Source organism: Podarcis muralis, chromosome Z, assembly GCF_964188315.1.
Source record: "Podarcis muralis chromosome Z, rPodMur119.hap1.1, whole genome shotgun sequence".
NCBI lineage: Eukaryota > Metazoa > Chordata > Lepidosauria > Squamata > Lacertidae > Podarcis > Podarcis muralis.
Window position 1 is genome coordinate 24,622,799 of NC_135673.1, and position 21,800 is coordinate 24,644,598.

The following is a 21,800-nucleotide window of genomic DNA, read 5'->3' on the forward strand; positions in this document are numbered from 1 at the left end:
AAGGTAAAGGTAAAGGGACCCCTGACTGTTAAGTCCAGTCGTGGACGACTCTGGGGTTGCAGCACTCATCTTGCTTTACTAGCCGAGGGAGCCGGCATTTGTCATGTGGCCAGCATGACTAAGCCGCTTCTGGCGAAACCAGAGCAGCGCAGGGAAACGCCGTTTACCTTCCTGCTGGAGTGGTACCTATTTATCTACTTGCACTTGATGTGCTTTTGAACTGCTAAGTGGGCAGGAGATGGGACCGAGCAACAGGAGCTTACCCCATCACGGGGAATCAAACCGTCGACCTTCTGATCGCCAAGCGCTAGGCTCTGTGGTTTAGACCACAGTGCCACCTGCATCCCTCAGGTACCACTGTATTCATAGCTAAAGCTTATGGAATGGAAACGAGCAGATGAAGGGATAAGGAGAAGTAACTAGAACAACCTGTGGCCTTTAAGATGTTGATGAAACACAATTTCCATCACCCTTGATCACTGGTTGGGGCTAGTCTCCCGTTTCAATTACGGTGCTGTTTTTAATGAGGTTGTTTTATTGCATGTTTTAATTACAGGTGCTTATATTTTAATATTTTAAACACACACACAAATATATCCTGCCTCCCATCAAACTTTCGCAGTACAAAAAGTGATGAGAAATGACTTGGAAATGTGAGATAAGAATTGCTTGATACTTACTGAGCATTCATTCCAATTTGTTTATAACACACAATATGACTCCTGCACAGACTTTAGCAGGCATCTACACTATGACTTTAAAGCACATCCAATGCACGTTTAAAGCATGTGGCTCCCCTGCAAAATAATATGGGAACTGTAGTTTCCTGCTAACATTGCTACAATTCCCAGCCCCCTTAACAAATTACAGTTCCCAGGATTCTTTAGGGGAAGTCATGTGCTTTAAATGTGTGTTGGGTATGTTTTAAATGTATAGTGTGGGGCTGCACTTTTCTTTGCCAGGCACACCAAGGAACAGGGAGGCTGTTAGGACTCCAACTCCCATCAGCCTCAGCTAGCAAGGCCAGTGGTCGGGGATGATGGGAACTGTAGATCAGCCACATCTGGAAGGTGCAAGCTTTGCCACCCATGCCATAGTAGTTCTCATATTGATCAAGCCTCATGTTATTTTATTCTAGTGTATCTTTAATGAAAGCAGAAAGGACCCTCTTTTCTTTAAATTCAGTGGACGAGCTTCTTTAGAGCAAATGAATACAGCAGTTAAAGTGGCCTTCAGCAACATGGTGCATCATAACGGGGGGTGGGCTTGGGCTGTGATCTTCGATGTGGGCGTTACAAGCAGGTCCTGGTTTTCATCTGTGAACTGTTGGCAGGTTGTATAAGCAATCTTTCCTTTAAGCAGTAGATAGAGCTGCATGATGTACTTCCGGGTCATTTTCTGCAGAAAATTGCCAATCCGTGATTGGTTTGCACTGAAGGCTTGACTAGCTGAACTCAGACTTGATGTTCACATTAACATGAAAGCTGGTAACGTCATGAAAGTCACAAAGATTGAAAACATCTGACTTCTGAAGACTGCAGGTGGATTCAGATAACCTGTTACAAACTCATGGGGACAGGGTAGATATAACGCAACCCAACTATGGTATGATATCAGTATTTCCCTCATCTTTTCTCTTTGGATCATCATATTTAGCTGTGATTCCTGCATTGCAAGGGGTTGGATTAGATGACCCTTGGGTCCCCTTCCAGTTCTGTGATTCTATTATTCCTCCTCTCAGTTTCAGAGCCAACTGTGCAAAAATTCACTCTTAGCCATAAAACTGAGCAGTTGCATAAGAGGGTTAGCCCAAAGTACAGTATGCAACCGCAGCTGGAAGCAGGGGTTACGCATGAAATTATGCTAACCCCATCTGTCACGTTAAAAGCTCAGCAGATGCTGGCACTTAGCACTTCTTTCGCAGACAACCACACGCAACATGTGGACATTGGAATGCAGTGCTAGCCCTTAGGGTGAAGGGCAGGTAAGAGGTCAAAATCAAATAATGTTAAAGTCAGGGCAAGGGCTCTGAGAGCTCTACAGGTGAATAATGCATGAATAAGGCTCATGCCTACTGCTAATATATATTTAACAGAAACAGTTTTCATAAGAGATCTTACTAATCTTTATTGAGCTTCCACTTCAGGTACTTATATAGACTTAATGCTGATTTCTGGTAACTTGCAACTTACACTTATTTAATTTATGTGCTCACAGCTTTAAGCACGTTGCCAAAAATAACAATAGTAAATTAAAAATGATGCAGAAATGGCACACAGAGTGAAAAAATGAAAGCCAGCAGCCTTCACTGAGTGTGTTTGGGTGAAGAGGCAGATGAAGAGGGTGCGGAGGAGGCCATGGAGACGAGTAATTTTTTTAATGGTTTTTAAGGGGTGTTCTGGCTTTATGTGATTTTGCTTATGCGCATGACAGCCAGGAATGTAATCCCTGGCATGTTAAGTTGCAAGTTACCTGTATGTTATAGCCCCCGTTATCAAATCCTATTCCCCCAAGCATTTTCTTATCCAAATGGATACTGTCTGCTAAATGGTTTATGGCAAAGTAACCTCAAGCAAACTCAACACTGAAACATAATCAAAAGTCTAAAACCTGAATGACATTGTGCCCTATTTGAAATAGGGCTGAGCAAAGAAGAGCGTGTTTAGAGGTGGGCAGGAGGGGGGGGGGGGTTTGCTACTGCTTGCTTCCTGGACCACTATGGCCATGTCAAAGCTACAGGTCAGTGAATTGGTTTTCTTTTGCTGCAAAGCAGACCATAATTTAATTTCATTTGCCACTGCAAGCAGACATGTATGTTGAAATTATATATACAGGAGTAGTTTCAAATGTGTGAGCTTCCTTTTCCAGCTGATTTATTCAAATGCCCATTACTTTGTCCAAGAATGCAGCAAATTTTTCTGGCTGTCCAGGAGGAAAAGGCTTCAGGGTTGAAAAGTCTGATGTTTGAAGTGTCTTCAGAAGGGTCCTATAGAAAAATAACCCCAAAAAAAACACCCCACATACAAAAATTACGATTTTGGAAGAGGTAGTTCATTCAGTTCTTTTACCCTTATAAATAGCCCTGCAAGATACAACAGATTACATTATAGTGACTTGCCCAAGATTACCTGATGAGCTTCCTGGCTGAGCAAATATTTACCGTATAAGACTCACTTTTTCCCTCCTAAAAAGTAAGGGGAAATGTGTGTGCATCTTATGGAGCGAATGCAGGCTGCGCAGCTATCCCAGAAGCCAGAACAGCAAGAGGAATTGCTGCTTTCACTGCGCAGCGATCCCTCTTGCTGTTCTGGCTTCTGAGATTCAGAATATATTTTTTTCTTGTTTTCCTCCTCCAAAAACTAGGTGCGTCTTGTGGTCTGGTGTGTCTTATAGAGCGAAAAATACGGTAATCCCTACACCAAGACTAGATCCACTACACCATGCTGGATCCCATGATCAATTTCACAAGCTTTCCATGAGCTGGATTTGCACATTACAGCAGATGTGCAGCTACCATTTTAAATAAATAAATAAATAGTAGTCCTGCTTCCCTTCTTCCTAGTAACATCCAGTAACACAAAATGTGAGATGCCACTCCATTAAGCTGCAGGTTTTCCTGCCTCTGAGTGCCACTTTACTGGCTGCTCCTTGAAGTCAGGGAAACTCACAGTGGCAATGATTCTGTATCATATATTTTGCACTGCTAGTCCTAGGTGGAAGAATGAAATGTGGAGGCTGCTTTTTTCACTGGTAGTTCTGCATCTACTATAACATTTCAGAAGAACACAGAAAAGAAAAAAAAAATTCGCTTGCTTGTTTGGCTTCTGTGGGTTTTTTCCCCTAGAGAGAGGACAAGGAAACTAAGCAGGTGTTTTATTTATTGAAGGGTTGTCTTCAAGCTGCTGCTCTTTCTCACATATCCCCCTGAATACGCACCCAGGTGTTAGGTTCAGCAGGGGAGGCCATCTTGGTAGTGCCTCTGCCTTCAGAAGCTTGGGTGGTAGTGGCCTGGGAGAGGGCATTCTCTGAGGCAGCCCCTAAGCTGCAGAACACCCTCCCCACAAAGGTGCTTCTGGTATCTTCGTTACACAGCTTCCAAGTGTGGAAGTCAAGCTCAGGAGGCTGAGGTGACCCTCGTGAAGTCTCAGCTTCTAAGTCCTGTTTCCGTGTTTCATGGATTTCCTTACATTTATACCCCCAGCTTTCTTCCATTATGAAATCTAAAGCAGCTTACATTGATTGGTTCTCAGGCGGTCTTCCATCCAGGCACTGACTGGAAGCAGGCCTGCTGAAGTTCTGCAAGGTAGGTGGGGGCTTATGTACCTTCAGAGGGCTAACCAAGAAGGGGTCTTGAAGTCTCAAGAGTGAGTACCTAGCTCCTGCACAACAGGAACTGTATGAACATGCTTCCTACAATATCCCCACCTTGGAGTCCTCCTCGTCTAGGTCAATGGAGTCATGACACCACCTGGACTCTGCTTCCAAAGTTAACGAAGAAGGGATCTCTGTAAGGATCAATGTTTATTCCTTGAAGCTGGGGCTCTGGCTTTAGCTAGAGAATGCAAAAAGTGCGGTATCTTAATGGCAGGAAAAGGACTCCTCGATTGTGAACATTCTTCTTCCTGCCACAGTCCATTAGTTTGAGACATGCATTGTTGCTTCCTTGCTTCCAGGAAGGTCAACATGGATAGTTTGCAGGAGGGCAACTAAATGGTCTTGAAGAAGAGCCATGCCTGCAAGTTAGGGGGAATGAGATGCACATTGCTTTAAACAGCCTCTGCATCAGGTAACTCAAGAGCCAGTAAATAGGGTGATTAAGATCTGCAGCACTAAATTGATTCAACAGTTTTTGTAACTTTGTGTTGTGAACTGCCCTGAGACTTATGGCTGTAGTACGGAATACAAATTTAATAATAAAGTAAGTAAGTTTGCAGGAAAGCTTGCAACCAAAACAGTGTTTAAAAAGATCCATACCTGCAAGTGCAGTAAAAGAGGTGGCCGTCCCTGCACAGCTGCCTTGCCAGTTCCAACTGGTGATTGTCCATAAGCTTGTCATTTACAACTACCAGTAGTGGCGTCCCTGCTTCCAATACTTCCAAGCAGCTACCAGCACCTGTAGTAGGAAAACAGCAGTGAAGAATAACTAAATTACCCACCCTTCACGCTAAGATCCCAGGGAAGGTGACAACAATCAAAGTACAATGCTAAAAACAGTTTACAACAACTTACAATCAGCGAAACAAGTGTTACATCTCAAGTGTCAAAAGCCAGGGCAAAGAGGTGTGTCTTCAGCAACAACATTCAATTCCACTTAGCAGTGAACAAGAATTCACCAGGGCTAGAAATGCATATCCAGCAACATCTACCTTTTGAAGGCTTTTGTTCCTCTGAAGCCTGCCCTTGTCAAACATCCATACTCTCATTAATTTGATGTATTTAACATTAAACTGAGGGGCATAAAACACATATTAAGGAAGCAATCCTGTGTTTGGTGGAAGGGTGGCTAAGAGCCCGTAAGATGCTGCAGACCTCCCTCCAGACAAAAGGCCCCTCAGAAGGGCACTGGGCCAGATCTGGGGAGGCCTTTGATTCACTGAATTAAAAGCCCCATGTTATCCTAACACAACACCAGAAAGGATGTGGAACTATGCCAGCCTTGGAACCCTCACTAATGTGGTGGTGAGGATATAGCGCAGTTGGTTTAACATCCCATATGTGGTGGGATATGTAAACATGTGCAGCCATTGTGGAAGAGTTTTCATGGAAATAAGCAATACAGGTGACTCCCCTTTTATGCAGGGACTACGTTCTGGGCCCACACATGCATATGCAAAATTGAGTAAAATGTAGAGCACCCAGGAGAGTTCTCCTTCCTCAGGAGAAAACGCACCTCAGAGGCCTCTCAGGAGGATCTCCTTGCAAGTCAGAGGCTTGTTGAGAGTGCTTGGCTGACATGCAGGGAGGTTCATTATAGACTGCTCTATAAACAGAATATTAAGCCATCAAAATTAGGTCATGCAAGGGAAGACAAGTGATTTACACATGCAAGGGAAACACTTCTCTCCTGAAACCTCACTGACATTAGCCAAACAAAGCGAGCCATTTGGTTGAACTTGACCTTTTGGAAGTCTGTGTTGATGCCAATCTAGACTTTTCTCATTGAAATAGAAGTTTTACCTGCATGACTTATGACTAGATCGGCTGTTTGCACATCTTCAGAGAGTGAGTTCTTGAACCTGAACACTTCCAGGGTAAATGTAGGTGTGCTGGTTGAAACAGGGCAAACTGTGCCCCTGCCAACCTGAAGGACAAGTCTGCTGTAGCCAAGATCCTGTAAAACCTGTAGAGGGAAAGGAAATTACAATCGGACTTGGTACTGACTTAAGTTACATGCAAGAATAGCACATCAGAGGCTGCAAATGTGAGCTAATTTGCCCTCCAAGTACATAAAGCCCTGCAAAAATATATAGGAGCATTTGGCAACTTATCAGTGTGCTTCTATCTTCTTGGTGAGAGACAGTCTTTATGTTTAAACAGTAAAATGAAATTAGTGTACATCACGTATGATAAAACTGTCATTTGCATTAACCTTAATTAGGTACGTAATGCAATCTTGTATCTGTAACCCACATATTCAATATCATTTTCTGTGAATTAGTTACTGCTTGCCTTGGACTTTGTATTGCAAGCAGGGTGGCTGTGCAGGACTGGGACAATTTGTGTGCAAAAGTGCAAGTTTCCCCATAATCCCACTACATTCTTAATGGTGGAGATTTTGCTGTAAAATTGTACTGATTTCTTACTAATCCTATGCAGAATTAAATTCCCTTAAACCCATTTATTCCACTAGGCTTTGGTGCATTCATCCCTGCATAGATGGGAGGCTGCTGCTCGACCAGGCAGATTCATATTTAAATCAGGGGCCACACAAGCACAGATAGGCTGATAATACACTTCTGATATTCCACCTGTATCTGTTAACTCCCATTAAAACAGAGATGGAAGACCTATGGCTGCCCAGATGTTGGACTGCAACTCCCATCAGCAGGCCCGTGAAGGAGGCAGCCAGGTACACTTGCCCTGGGCCTCAGAGGGCTAAGTCACCCACAGAGGCCCACCAGGGCTTTTGCAGTTTATTCTAAGACTCCTGCCCTGGGCCTCAGACAAGCTCTGCACAGGCTTGCCCATCAGCCCCAGCCAGAATGGTGTATGCCTGAGAATGATGGGAGCTGAAGCCCCCAGGGAAATCTGGAGGGTCACAGGATCCCCAGCCCTGCATTAAAACAATAAGAGTGCTTATTTCTGGTGATAAACGTGACGTGGATTGCACCACTGAGGTACATTCCACCAGCACTACCACCCCCCAAAAGTACAATGGGACCTGTTAAGGGTGCTCAGAGTTGCTAGAAGACCCCACTCCCATGTTCCCCCTCATGGACCTCCAATTTTTAGAGCGGTTTACCAATTAGTAATACCCCCTACCCAGGAGGGGAATCTGCGAGGGGAATAGAGTGTACGTGTGTCTCCCAATAACTCTCGGCGCCCTTAACCAAACTGCTGCTTCCAAGACGTTTTGCGGAAAGAAGCTATGTCTGCTTATAATGTAAATGAACAGTGCTGTCTCCTCCATAGATCACTGTGGAATTTACTTCTGAGTAACCCAAGCTAGAGGAAGGGCAGGACTCATCCTGCACCCTTGTCTTTCTTCACCTATCACGTTCGCCCCCACCCCCAATATCCTTCCATGCAAAGTGCGGAGCAATACTGGGGTTCCCCTTCTTATTGGAAGCAACATTCCAGACAGGGACTCAGAAAAAAGCAAGACTCGCAGAACTCCTAGAAGACGCCGGATGTGACGCCACGCCGGCTACACGGGCCGTTTCCGCCCGTCCATTGCTCGCCTCCGACGGTTGCCTAGCGACGGCGGCCAAAGTCGGGGAAAGCGGAAAAAGAGAGGGGGCAAGAAGGTGCAAGATCCTCGCCTGCAGAGCCTCCGGAGCCGTCACGGCGGCGATGAGGTCGTCGAAGCTGGTCGTGCCCACTGTGACAAAGGCGGATTTCATGGCCGGCGGAGAGGCGTCGTGACCATAGGGAAGGAAAGCTAGAGCGGAGGTCACGTAACGTCTTGGATGGCAACAACCTCCCCCACGCACCAGAAAGCCGGCGCCCTTCTGAAACGAGCAGTATCTATGGTAATCCCAGTATGCTTTGCGAGGAGAGCTGAGCCGGGAAAAGTCGCCCAGAGATAGGAAAGTGTAGAGAAATGCATCTCCTTGTTTCGGTGGGTAAATTCAAGATCGTTTGGAAACCATTCTTTTAGACGCAGGTTGGCGGAGACAAAAGACGGTGGTAGGTAGCGGTTAGAGTTCCTGACTAAGAATCTTAGAGGTGAAGGATTGGAATCCACTCGGCCAGGAAATTTATTAGATGACCTTCCACCCCACTCACTGTTTCTCTTAGCTTTACCTACCTCACAAGGTTGCTGTGAGGATGACAATGAAGAGTGGATAGAGCCATTTGGAGCTCCTTGGAGAAAAAAGAATTGGCCAGGTTTGACAGGTGAGCAGGGTTGACCACCTCTTTGGCGATCGCTCATAGCTGAGTAAGATTGTCTTCCATGAACACCGTTTTAACAGTGAGTCAGTAAGTGATTGTGGAGACCAATTCTGAATCCACACGTTCCTCCACAGTGGGGACCTAGGTTTCTGGACGGGAGTTAATCATGGTGAGGGTTTGCCAAACGTGCCTTCCACTTAGCACATTTCTCCCTTGCGTCCTGAGTTTGAGCAACCATGACACCTTTGGTCAAGACTGTTCTCCAACTGGAGCGCTCGCAGGCCAGTGTTTCCCAGTTATTGGTGTTTATACTACATTTTGTTAGATTTGCCCTGAGAGAGACTTTAAACCTCTTTTGTTGACCACCACCATTACCCTTCCATTTTAAAGTTCGGAATAGAGTACAGTGGTACCTCGGGTTAAGAACTTAATTTGTTCTGGAGGTCTGTTCTTAACCTGAAACCATTCTTAACCTGAAGCACCACTTTAGCTAATGGGGCCTCCTGCTGCCGCCGCCACACGATTTTTGTTCTCATCCTGAAGCAAAGTTCTTAACCCAAGGTACTATTTCTGGGTTAGCGGAGTCTGTAACCTGAAGCGTCCGTAACCCGAGGTACCACTGTAGTTGCTTTGGAAGACGATAATCAGGCATCCACACAACATGACCAGTCCAACGAAGTTGATGTTGAAGAATCATTACTTCAACACTGGTGATCTTTGCTTCTTCCAGTACACTGGTATTAGTTCATCTGTCTTCCCAAGTGATGTATAAAACTTTTCGGAGACACCGTTAATGGAATCTTTCAAGGAGTTGGAGATGGCGTTTATAAGTGGTCCATGTTTCACAAGCATACTGTAAGGTTGGTAGTACAATAGCTTTGTATACAAGCATTTTGGTTTCCCTGAGAATGTCAATTGGGAGAAAGCCGCACTCACAGAGCTCAGGCGATGCTGGATTTCGGCATCAATGTCGGCCCTTGTGGAAAGATAACTGCCCTGGTAGGAGAATTGATTTTTTTCCTTTTTTTCTTTTTTTAATTTTTTTCTTTTTATTAATTTCAATTCATCACACAGACATTCAAACCCTGGTAGGAGAATTGATTGACACTTTCCAATGTTACACCACTGAGTTGGATTTGTGGCACTGCAGAGGGGTTGTTTTTGTGCTTGTCGGTGCAGCACTTTGGTTTTTTGGGATGGTGAGCGATTGGTTAAGCTTTTCATAAGTTTCTGCGAAGATATTTAAGATGGTTTGGAGGTCATCTTCTGAGTGTGCACACTACACACTACATTGTTGTCAGCATACTGAAGCTCTATGATGGAAGTTATGGTAACCTTACCCTTTGCTTTCAGCCTATTCAGATTAAAGAGCTTTCTATCTGTTTGATATATGATTTCTACTCTGGTGGGGAGTTTCCCTTTGACATAGTGTAGGATCATGGCAATGAAAATAATAAATAGAGTTGGGGCGATAACACAACTCTGTTTAACACCTGATCCCACTGTGAATGGTTCACTTTGAGAGCCATTGTTATCTGCGATTGTTGTTGTCATATTATCATGGAGGAGCCGAATGATGTTCACAAATTTATCTGAGCAGCCAATTTTCAGAAGGACAGTCCACGGGGCATTACGATTTACAGTGTCGAAAAGCCTTAGTCAGGTCAGTAAATGCCATATACAGTGGTACCTCGGGTTATAGACGCTTCAGGTTACAAACTCCGCAAACCAGGAAGTGGTTGTTCCAGGTTAAGAACTCTGCACCAGGATAAGAATGGAAATCTCAAGCCAGCAGCGCAGCAGCAGCAGGAGGCCCCATTAGCGAAAGCACACCTCAGGTTAAGAACTGTTTCCGGTTAAGAATGGACCTCTGGAACAAATTAAGTTCTCAACCCGAGGTATCACTTGGTTTTGCTCTCTGCATTTTTCTTGAAGATGTTGTGTGGTGAAAATCATGTCCACTGTCCCCCTAGAAGGTCAAAACCCATTTTGGGATTAGGAAGGGTAGCCTCGGATATTGTTAGAAGACGGTTTGCTAAGATCCTTGCAAGAATTTTGCTGGCCGCCTCTAATAAAGAGATTCCTCAATAGTTCCCGCAGTCTATTCTATCACATTTTTAAAATAGATTGATAATTTTGGCATCCCTAAAGGCTGCTGAGATCTCCTCTCTTTCACAGATTTTTTCAATCAGCTTGTGAAGTTGTTGTGTAAGTTCAGTTCCATCCACTTTGAAGACTTCACCAGGTATCCCATCAGTTCCGCTGGCTTTGTTGTTTACATTTGGTTAATAGCTGTACACAATTCTCCCGGATTTGGAGATACTGCAAGCTCATCTCTAATTTGTTTCTGTGGAATTTGTGAGAGGACCTTAACAGCTATGGGGGAGTTGCAGTTAAAGAGATGCTGGTAGTGTTCTTTCCAGCACAGTGTAATAGCTTCTTTATCTTTTAGAAGTGTGGTACCATCTGTTGAGTGTAGGGGGCATATGCCATGATTTATTGGCCCATAGATGGTCTATGTGGCTTTAAAAAAACTTGGTGCATCATGAATGTCGGCTAAGTGCCAGGTTTCTTGAGGGGGTTTTTAAATCAACCAGGTGTTCTTTAGTTCTCAGGTTCTTCTTTGAACCTCAGCCTTAGCGTTGGCATAGGTTTTTTAATTAGTGGCACAATTTCTTTCTTCCTTTTCTTGTCAGTAATGCGTTAAATCTCACTGTCATTCTCATCAAGCCGGTCCTGGTGTTTCTTGGTTTGGTATCCAATAGTTTGTTCACAGGCTGCAATAATGGATGTTTTTAGCTTGGTCCAGTGTTCCTCGATGCTATCAGGGAACTCCAAAAGCAGATGGTCCTTAAGAGTCATTTGGAAGCAATCCAGTCACCTATCAGTCACCTGACATCACATTTTCCTGGCATTACATTTCCTTGCCTCTGTGGTTTGAAATTGAACAAAGGAACAGCACTTTGCAACACCAACCATCATGGCTGCTGTTGCAAAGGCACCACACTAACAGCATAACACAGTAAATAAAAATCAAAAGTCAATGGCTTTTGAAAGCTATGGAGATATATATATATATATATATACTTTCTCCCCTTTGAAAAACAAATGTGCACCTGCAAACAGCTAATCGGTTATGATAAATTAAAGATCTCTGGACAGAAAGTACATAATTTTATCCATCCACTAGATGACAGTGTTTGTACACAAGGATAAATCCAAAACAAGCAGAGGTACGGTAATGTTACATGGACCAACTGAAACATCACAAAATAAATATGTAAAAATATAAACAAGTAAACCTTTACTTCAGAATAATTATTATTCAGTCTAAATGTTGTTGTTATTGTTTTAAGATAGATTTGTGGGGTGGGGTAAGAATCTGAATGAAAAGTCCAGACTGCAGACTTAATAGAAGAAGTAACGTTCACACTGAAGCTGGTCTAAACACCCAGTGGCAGAATAAAGTAAACACATTTTTTCAGTCCTCCCTGATGTTAATTACAGTCATACCTCGGGTTGAAGTCGCTTCAGGTTAAGTATTTTCGGGTTGCGCTCCGTGGCGACCTCGAAGTAATGGAGCGCGTTACTTCTGGGTTTCGCCACTCGTGCATGTGCAGACGCTAAAAATGACGTCACACGCATGCGCGGAAGTGGCGAATCGCGACCCGCGCAGACACGCAGTCGCAGGTTACGCTCTACTCAGGATGCGAACGGGGCTCCAGAACGGATCCCATTTGCATCCAGATGTACCACTGTACTCCCTGCTGCTAGAAAACTAGTACCACAGGGAAAGGGTTGAGTTAGAATCCTCCTTTCTCTCCAGATATGCTAATCTTCTATTTCCTTTTTTTTTATATAATAATAATATTTTATTAGAATTTTCCAAAAAGTTAACAACCAAACAAAAATCAACAAAAATCACAAAAAACAAACAGGAAACATCGAAAATCCAAACAGAAAAAACAGAAAAAAGAAAAATACAGAAGAAAAAAATTAGCATAAAAAGAACACTCTTTCATATTGATAACTTTCAAAACCTTATTCTCTTTACTTCCACCCGCCTTCCCTTCTTGTATTCTACATTAAAAATTAGTTCAGCAAGATCATTAATTATTCATTTTAAACCTTTATCCCTCCCTTTATAATCTATTTATCTTAATCGCTAGAAACCCCTTCATTTCATTTTCAGAGCCCTCAGCATTCATAAATTTTACAGTATTTTTGTAGATAGACTTCAAACTTCTTCCAGTCCTCTTCCACCTGCTCTTCTCCTTGATCTCGGATTCTGCCGGTCATTTCTGCCAGTTCCATATAGTCTATTACTTGCATCTGCCATTCTTCCAAGGTGGGTAGATCTTGCGTTTCTATTTCCAAGTAATCTGAGTGGGTGGGAGGGAGCTATCATAAGCAGCATACCCCAATTGTAGCCTTAAGTCGTATCATTCCCACTATTTCCAGTGTTTGAGTTGTGAGCGCATTTGCTTATCCAAGCACAAGTAGGAATTAGTAGCAGGCTTGGAGGGACCTCCAAGTTTGCAGAAGTACAGAAAACCTTAAAGAAAATCAAGTGAGTCAGATGAGAACTGAGTATGCTCGCAGGCCACAGAGCGCTGGCTGACTGTTGAGGGGCTGGGGGCTGGAATGGAGTGTTCTGGGGGAGGATATGATGGCTGGCTGGCTGAAACAGTGAAGAAACCCAGGACTTATCACTGTTGCAACATTTGGTCGTAGGCAGGGCTGGCTCACCCATGAGGCAAGTTGAGTCAACTGCCTCAGGCAGCAGGATCCATAGGGGTGGCAGATTCCTTTTTAAATATGTGGTCTGAATCAAATTCCTTTCTCATTCCTACGCAGTAGGTGTGCATTGCTGAACCGATCATCACAGTCTTCATACACCAAGTGCACGAAAAATTATTTGTTCCTCTCTGTTCATTTGCCCTGCCACTGCCTCCTTATAGCTTAGGTAAGGAGGATTGATTTTCAGTGCTGGTGTTCAGGCTGCAAATGTGTGCAAAAGTTACTTCAGCTCTTGTCATCATACTCTGAAGGGATTGTTCTTGTTGCAGTGCATCCTTTTAAAACTGGAATGAAAAGTGACTGTTCTTGATTCAAATAGAAGCAAATTGCCCTCTGTTAAGGTTTAGAGCTTGATGCAGTTAGTTATGGGGGTTTTTTTTTGAAAAGCAAGTCTCATATGTGCATTTTGGGTTCTGAATTGGCAGCTATGAAGAAAATGTTATTCCACAGAACAGTGACTGCTCACGTAGCAGAGCAAAGTTAGCCTTAGACAAAGTGTCAATCAGTGCCTTTCTCCCTTGACCAGATTGTGAAGCCCACAGTGACCCTATTATCTGTCCAACATACATTGGGGTATGCAGTCTTATATGTTAACTCACTTGTATTTTGGGCTGTCCTGGAGTGGCCATAGCTCAGTGGTAGAGAACATGCTTTGCATGCAGAAGGTCCCAGGTTCGATTCCCCACAATATTACTTGGAGTTGGGAATGCCCTCCAACTGAAACCCTGGAAAGTTGCTGCCAGTCAGTGTTGACAACACTGAACATAGACTAATGTTCTGACTTGTTATAAGATAACTTCCTGTGGTCCTGTGTCCCATCACATATCTCAAAGAGCAAGTCTTAGCCTGGGTAAAGCCTGTAGAGGTGTAGCCCAAGCATGGCTGAACTGTGGCCCTCCGGGCAATCTTGGACTCCAATTCCCATCAGCCCCAGCCAGCATGGCCCATAGCTAGAGATCTGCATGAAGGTGGTCCTTGGTTCAATCCCTGGCATCTCCAGGAAGGGCTGGGAATGTCCCCTGTCTAAAACCCTAGAGTGCCACTGCCAGTCAGTGTAGACATCACTGAGTTAGATGGATCAATGGTCCGACTCATCACAATACAAGGTACCTTCTTATCTTCCTTGGGGCGTGTAGGGGTGCTATCTGTATGTTGGCTTCTGTATGTAGAAAGGGGAGAGGGCTCAGTCTTGCCCTTCGCCTTGGACATGAGAATGTCTTACCCAGACCTTGCCAAAATGGTGCTTGGGGCAACTTTTGAGCAGATTCACTGAGTATGATTCATTCCTTTAAAAATGGGAAAGGCCAAAGACATAGCAAAGAAAAAGATCTGGCTGACTTCGGGATTAGTAGCGCACAGTGCACTGCTGGGGATATATGTCATGTTCCTTATTGTTTTCTGTTTGTAAACAACTTGCCCCAAGGTGCTAATTAGCTTCAAGTGTTACATACCGTGATGTGTGTTTGTTTCCATACACAAACCGTGGTGGTCAAGGTGAGTGAATCCGTTTAGTTCATTAACATTCCAGATTCTATGGTGGCTTGTCAATGCTGTTGAGGCGATCTTATTTTGCTGGCGGTTTTGTCTCAGATCAGGAGCTCTGCTCTTTCATCGGAGTTAAGATCCTTAATTCTTCACCATGGTGCTACTTACTGCTGATTACTAAGTACAGTAAATCAGACTAAATAACAGTGCATTACTTCAGCTTTTGGGAGAAGTACCTTCTCTTCTGTGTCTCTTCCGCATTCATTATCCCATATAAAATTTGCCCTGCAACCCTGTCAAACAGATGCACACCATGCTGCATTCTAAACTGGTTTCTTCTCTGCGCACGGATCCTGTGCAACATACTTTAAATGCCCTTCAATTGCATGGCTCCCTCTCCATCTTTCCCCTCTTAAACCCCAACACATCTATGTCTGTGACCATCTCTTATCCTTCTCCACCTGCCTCAAACACCAGAAAGTGCCATGCTCCTTTCTCTCTGAAAGCCCCTTGCAGTAGGTTAAAAGGTAAAGGGACCCCTGACCATGAGGTCCAGTCGTGACTGACTCCCCCTCCAAGAATTCTGGCAGTTTGGTAAAGGGAACTGTGAATTATTAGGCAACCTCTCACACAGCTACAGTTCCCAGCACCCTTAGCAAACTACAGTTCCCGGGCCTCTCCATAGGCTGTTGATGAAGTGGCATATGAATGCTTTAGTAGGGGTGTCACCATTGTTGTTATAACCATCTTGTTCCCATATTGTGGAAAGGCAAGGTTAATGTGTTAGAATTGTGCATACTGCATCACAAGGGTAGCCAACGTGGTGCCCTCCACATGTTCCTGGACCTGGACTACAACTCCCATCAGCCCATAGTTAGCATGCCCAATGGCCTGGGCTTCTGGGAGTTGCATTATGTTGACTACGCCTGCTCCAACAATTGTTTTTAATCCTGCATAAATGTAGCACCATCAATGAGCTTTGTGCTTTACATTAAGTGACAGGCAGATTTCAGGATTGCAGGATCTACTTTGAGCAGTGAGCTCCACCAACCAGGCTTGATGCAAAACAGTAGCTGAGGGTGTTAGAGGCATTAGTGCACCCCATGTGTCATGCTGTGGAATGACCTTATCCAAGTATTAATCTACATCTGTGTGATGGCAGATCGGAGATCCTAATGCAGAACTAAAAACAAAACAAAAACAGCATCAAGGCCTGCTCAAAAGCAACCAATTTATACTCCCATTTCATAGGCTAGGAACACTGAGACTATGTAATGATTAAACAAAGAAACCAACAAAGAAACTAACTTGCAATTTTATGAAACAGAAAGTTATGCCAGCACCCTTAAGCATAAAGTTCCAGTTTAAGGGAAGGCAACAGCGAGGCTCAAAGAATAGAGTTTGTCTATGAATCAGACTAGTAAGCTTGCATAGGAGTGTGTCTTAGTTGTTGCTCTTGTTAAACGACTTGGACTCAGGGGGAAACTGCTTGTGATCTACTGCAAATTGCCCAGAGATCTTCCAGTAGATTTTGATGTAGCTCCTGCCCTCCCCTACCAAAAAGAAAAATCCCTACCTGAAAGAACTAAGCTGATGCTATATGAGAGAATCTTCCCCTAGTTTGGCCTCTCCCATTAAAGTGGCTGTGATGAAGAGAACCAGGATATTGTCTCTATGGATTTATCTGGCACAAATGAGCACCAATTACAGTGTTTACTCACCACTGGGGGTTTAAGCCATCATTTTGTCTAATTATGGTGTGAATGGCACACTGAAAAAAGCCATCCTTCTTTAAAGAACAAATCCCCCAGGAAATCCTTAAAACCTTGAATACCAATTATAAAACAGTTCCCAGCCTGCCCGTCAGAGAAAATATGTGCCAACCCAGGATCACCTTTGTCCCCAGGTCTATGTGAGCATCACTTGAGCATAAAAAAGGGTCCTCCAGATTGGTTCCCCCTCCCCTGTGTATTTTGCAACATCTTATTGATGCAATAATAGTTTATTAGAGATAGATTTATACTGGATCATCCACACGCCATTCTGCTTTATTAGTTGTTCCATGTTGCTTCTCCAAAGCTGTTTCATTATTGCTGTCTGAAGAGTCACCATCTATCTATCTATCTATCATCTATCTATTTATTTAATTAATTTATATCCCTCCCCTCCTGCCCAAGGAGCCCAGAGCAGCAAACTGATACACAATTTAGAAGCAAAGACAAAGTAAAACATTCTAAAACTGTCAGATCAGGTCTAAAAATGATTACAATTAAAAACATCAAAAATGAGTTATCATTAAAAAACATTCTTCCATTCCATGATCTTGCCATTGCCAGGAACAGTATTCCTCAACCTCCAAATGCCTGGGTAAACAGGAATATTTCCACATTCCTACTGAACATCAATAATGATGGAGACAAGTGCACCTCACTAGTGAGGGCATACCGCAGCCGGGAAACCACATCTGAAAAGGCCCTGTCATATAGGTCAGTGGCAATGCACATTTCATTCTGCAGAAAATCTGCCTTGCAATGGAGTACAACCAACAGTTTGATGGTAATTTACATTTACCTGGTTAAGAAGCCTCCAGAATCTTCAGTGAAAAGGTTCAGGTAGCCTGTACCCCTGGAGAGCTCCTGTCAGGCAGAGTGGACATGCCTGTGCAACATTTCCTTATTATCCATTATTTATTTAGAGCATTTGCTTCCCACTCTTTGGCTGAAAGTGGCTTTAAAAAAGGTGAAGGACCCCTGACTGTTAAGTCCAGTCGTGAATGACTCTGGGGTTGCGACACTCATCCCGCTTGACTGGCCAAGGGAGCTGATGTTTGTCCGCAGACAGTTTTTCTGGGTCATGGGGCCAGCATGACTAAGCCGCTTCTGGCGAACCAGAGCAGCGCACAGAAACGCCTATTACCTTCTCGTTGGGGTGGTACCTATTTATCTACTTGCACTTTGATGTGCTTTCAAAGTGCTAGGCTGGCAGGAGCTGGGACCGAGCAACGTGAGTTCACCCCGTTGCGGGGATTCGAACCGCCAACCTTCGGCAAGCCCAAGAGGCTCAGTGGTTTAGACCACAGCACCACCCGCATCCCTGCCAAAAGTGGCTTATATGCACTTAATTAAAGCAAGACAGCCCCTCCCCTGAAGGCTTTTTTATTTTATTTTTTTAAAAGGCAGAGAAGGGAATAGAGGTAGGAAGGGAAGGGGGGTGGAATCAAACTCGGGAATGAATTCTTCAACAGTTGTTGAACACAGTTAATGGGCAGTGGTCCTTGATGGCGCTGGTGCCCCAGTAAAGATGATGGAACAAGTCTTCTGCTTCCTATCTCCCCCACCAGTGACGGACTGTTTCTTCATGGCGTCCAGGGCAATAAGACAGATTGGAAGGGCACGTGCCTATTGTGTCCTCCTCACACCACCCTGCCAGTGTCCCCCAGAAAAATGTGTCTGGGTGCATCGCCCCAGCAGCCCCCCACCCCCAAGCTACACCCCTGTCTTCCACTGAGGCATTTCTCTCTGCTGGGGGACAAAGCTAACCTGCTGCCTTGGGTACAGCCTCTTCCTACCCAGGACTCACCTTTAAATCAAGCATGTATTTGAGGACCCATTTCTTTTTTCTTTTTAAACCAAGTGTTTGTATGGTGGTAGTGCTGTTCTTCTATCCACCTTACTTCAGGTCACTCCCTAGTAGTGGCCCCAACCTACCAGTTGAAGACCAGTGCAGTAGATGTTGTCATCTTGTCTGTCCCTAGTCCTGAAGTAAGATTCAGCTTCCCGCTTGGTTGGCTTCTGTCTGTGAGCATAACTTTATACTTCCTCTTAGGCAGAAAAATAGTGTGTTGAACCGAAGTGAAATGATCCAGAAGGCCTGCAAATGTCATCTTGGTAGTCAGGATAACCCCAAAAACTAATGAGTAGTTGTGGCAAGAATGAGCTCATATACCGTATTTTTCGCCCTATAGGACACAGTTTTCCTCCTCCAAAAATGAAGGGGAAATGTGTGTGCGTCCTATGGGGCGAATGCAGGCTTTTGCTGAAGCCTGGAGAGCGAGGGGGGTCAGTGCGCACCAACCCCTCTCGCTCTCCAGGCTTCAGGAAGCTATCCGCAAGCTGTGGGAGAGCTGCGCGACATCGCACAGCTCTCCCACGGCTTGCAGAGAACTGCCTACACCCAGAAGCTTGGGGCGCGCTGAGCTCAGCAGGCCCCAGGCTTTGGGCTTCGTGCAGCTCTATGCTAGCCGTGGGAGAGCTGCGCGAAGTCGCGCAGCTCTCCATGGCTTGCGGATAGCAGTCTGTTCTGGGGGCTGGGGTCGGGGGAAGCTCGGGCTTCCCCCGCCCCAGCCCCGCACCTGGGGGGGGGAATAAAAAAAAATTCTTTATTCCCCCCCCCCAAAAAAAAACTAGGTGCGTCCTATGGGCCGGTGCATCCCATGGGGCGAAAAATATGGTATGTCTATGTCTCCTTGCTTTGATATATGCTAACTGGCTTGCTTTGATACTATGCTTATCTGTGCTGTACTATGCTTATCTTAGGATGCTGGGCTCTAAGCCTAGAGAGGGAAAATGTTTTGGATAGCTGCCACCTATGGCCTCACGAACCAGGTGTGATGGGAGGTTCTGGGCAAACTGAGGTATCCTTTCTGTGCATAAAGGATTTATGAATGTTTGCTTGGGTGCAGACAAGTGATGACAACCTCACATTGTTACAGTACCCATCCTGCATCTGTAAAGGCAGTGAGGCTCCTTTCTGCCTTACTCAGAAAATACACCTGACACCCTCTTACAATTCTCCACCCACCTACTCCCCCTCCTGCCCAGATTGGTTAAAACTTCTCTGTTAAACGAAATCCAAACCTTTCTGCCAAGCCCGTTTCTGATTGTTTGATTCCTTTTGTGGGGTTGTATGTAAATTATATTTTAAGCTGCCCTGAGATATTCCAAATGCATTGGAAGAGCCAGGGCGGGGTGTGTGTATGAGTGTATACATTTTGCAAATAAAGAATTGATACAAATGAACAACAACAACAACAACAACAACAACAACAACCTGTCCCAAAAGAAAGGTGAATGTTTTTTGGAACCACATGGTGTATTCCCAATATAAGGAGATTCCCACCCTATCACCTCCTTGGAATATACATAAAAGACTGGACTGAAGAATGGACCTTGCCCATATACAGATCAAGGGGCAATATTGGTCTAGGTGCCTGGAGCACTTGGTTGATTTTTCATCCCAACCTGACATTCCCCAGCGTGGTGTTTCGAAGGTTCACACTATGCAGTGACCAACCTCCCCTAATTCACTAAAGGACACAATACATTAGACAGGAAAATATGGATATTTATAATGATAAATAGGATTGTAATTTCTGACAATGTTAAGTATTAATCCTGCATACAATATGTAGTTTAATATACAGTGAAGTTTTTTAAAATTTACAATAGGGGGGGGGGGAATCTCACAGGAAATTCTCTGATGGTTACAGTATATGAAAAAGAACTCATTGTGTTGAACACCTGCATGCAAAGCAGATACTATGGCCTTGGCTTTCTTTCAGTGCTTTGGAAACCGAGCTTAGGTTGCACAGAGATAATTGCTTATCAAAAGGGTTGCATAAAGCTGGTGCTATGGATATAAATAGGAGCAGCTGTATTCTAGTAGTCCCCCACCCCATACACAATATTAGCCCAAACTCCCAAGGGAAAAGTAACACCCCATCAAGAATGAACCATGTGTGTGTATTAAAAATAGTGGTTGAGGGGAAATTAGCATTTAAAGGCAAACCTGCCTCATTCAAATTTTCCAGAACAATAAGCAAACCCAGTCATCTCTGAATTTTGCAATGCAGATCTCCAGACAATTAATGTTGTACAAAACTGCGTATACTGCAGCAAAGTGTGCATGACAATGCAAATATTAGTAAAAAATAATATACACAAACATATTAAGTTAGGGAAAACTGCTTTGCAAAAAAAAAGTGTATTGGGCAAAATTGTATACAAATGTGTATATTAGGAGAAATTTCCACTAAAATGCTGGTGAATTTTCACAAGGACTTTAAAAATACAGTAAATAAATCACTAACTAATATGGACATGTGGAGAACCAAACTAAACGGAAAAAATGAGAAACTGGGAGGAGAAACTGAAATGGACAGATTCACCCATCTTTTGTTTGAAAACAAAACAAAACACACCATAATTTCCAGAGTGTTGGATGAAACATGGTCTTGTTATTGTCATAAGCACGAGTGTGTGTATGACTGCTAATTTTAGCATGGCTCAGGTTTGGGGAATTTGCACTTCATGGAGAGAGGGGAATTGGCAGATGAATGCTATATAGTAGAATACCCTCTGGGATTTTATTTCTAGGCTAGATTGCAAAATGGAGCTGAGATTAGTTCATGTCCCTGAAATGTTACACACCTAACACAGATGGCTTTGCAGATATCACCTTCTAATGAAAAAAACACAAAGAGGACTGCGTTAGCTGATTAGTTAGTGTAGTTCATAAGCACACGGCTATACAGATGGATTCTGTTGCTGCGTAAGCTTCAGGTGCTCACTCTGAAAGAACACTTAAAAGAGATATGCTTGTATATTGGCAATAATATCTCTAGTCACCTGCTAAGAATAACCTCCTGAGTGCTGCCCCCCAAGACCCATTATAGTTGAAAGACTTTTCTCCACCTTGTATATTCATTTATTTGGCAGTGTCAAATTTTCAGGGTAGGCATTGTTGGGTGCTTATCAGGCCCCATTTCCCAGAAGGGACCCCACTGCCCACTTTTAGAGTCCGCAGGCTCTCCTCCTTTCCTTTTTGCAGTCACTGCCCATTCACCTTGTTCAGCTTGCTTGCCAGCAAGAGGTGACTAGTCTTGCACTTTGATGTCACATTGTGTTTTAATTTTTTGGAAGCTGCCTAGAGTGGTTGGGGTAACCCTGTCAGATGGGCGG

The 21,800-nt window shown here is 44.1% G+C and overlaps 1 protein-coding gene and 1 long non-coding RNA gene across 5 annotated transcripts in view; one reads left to right on the forward strand and one right to left on the reverse strand.

Annotated features, from left to right (window-relative positions):
• Nucleotides 1-2,851: 2,851 nt before the first annotated feature.
• On the reverse strand, nucleotides 2,852-8,172 carry ALG13 (ALG13 UDP-N-acetylglucosaminyltransferase subunit). The gene is made up of 4 exons (XM_028714716.2): nucleotides 7,983-8,172; nucleotides 6,178-6,340; nucleotides 4,975-5,113; nucleotides 2,852-2,986 (listed from the first exon to the last, which is right to left on the reverse strand). Exons 1-4 carry the CDS (start codon nucleotides 8,061-8,063, stop codon nucleotides 2,878-2,880), a joined length of 492 nt encoding a protein of 163 aa, XP_028570549.2. The 5' UTR covers nucleotides 8,064-8,172; the 3' UTR covers nucleotides 2,852-2,877.
• A 22-nt stretch (nucleotides 8,173-8,194) lies between these two features.
• LOC114588923 (uncharacterized) overlaps nucleotides 8,195-21,800 on the forward strand; it is a 41,584-nt gene continuing 27,978 nt past the window's right edge. For 3 of the 4 annotated variants that reach the window (XR_003704547.2, XR_013391370.1, XR_013391371.1), the window contains exon 1: nucleotides 8,288-8,559. This is a non-coding gene — a long non-coding RNA (uncharacterized LOC114588923). The other variant, XR_013391372.1, reaches the window with a different exon arrangement.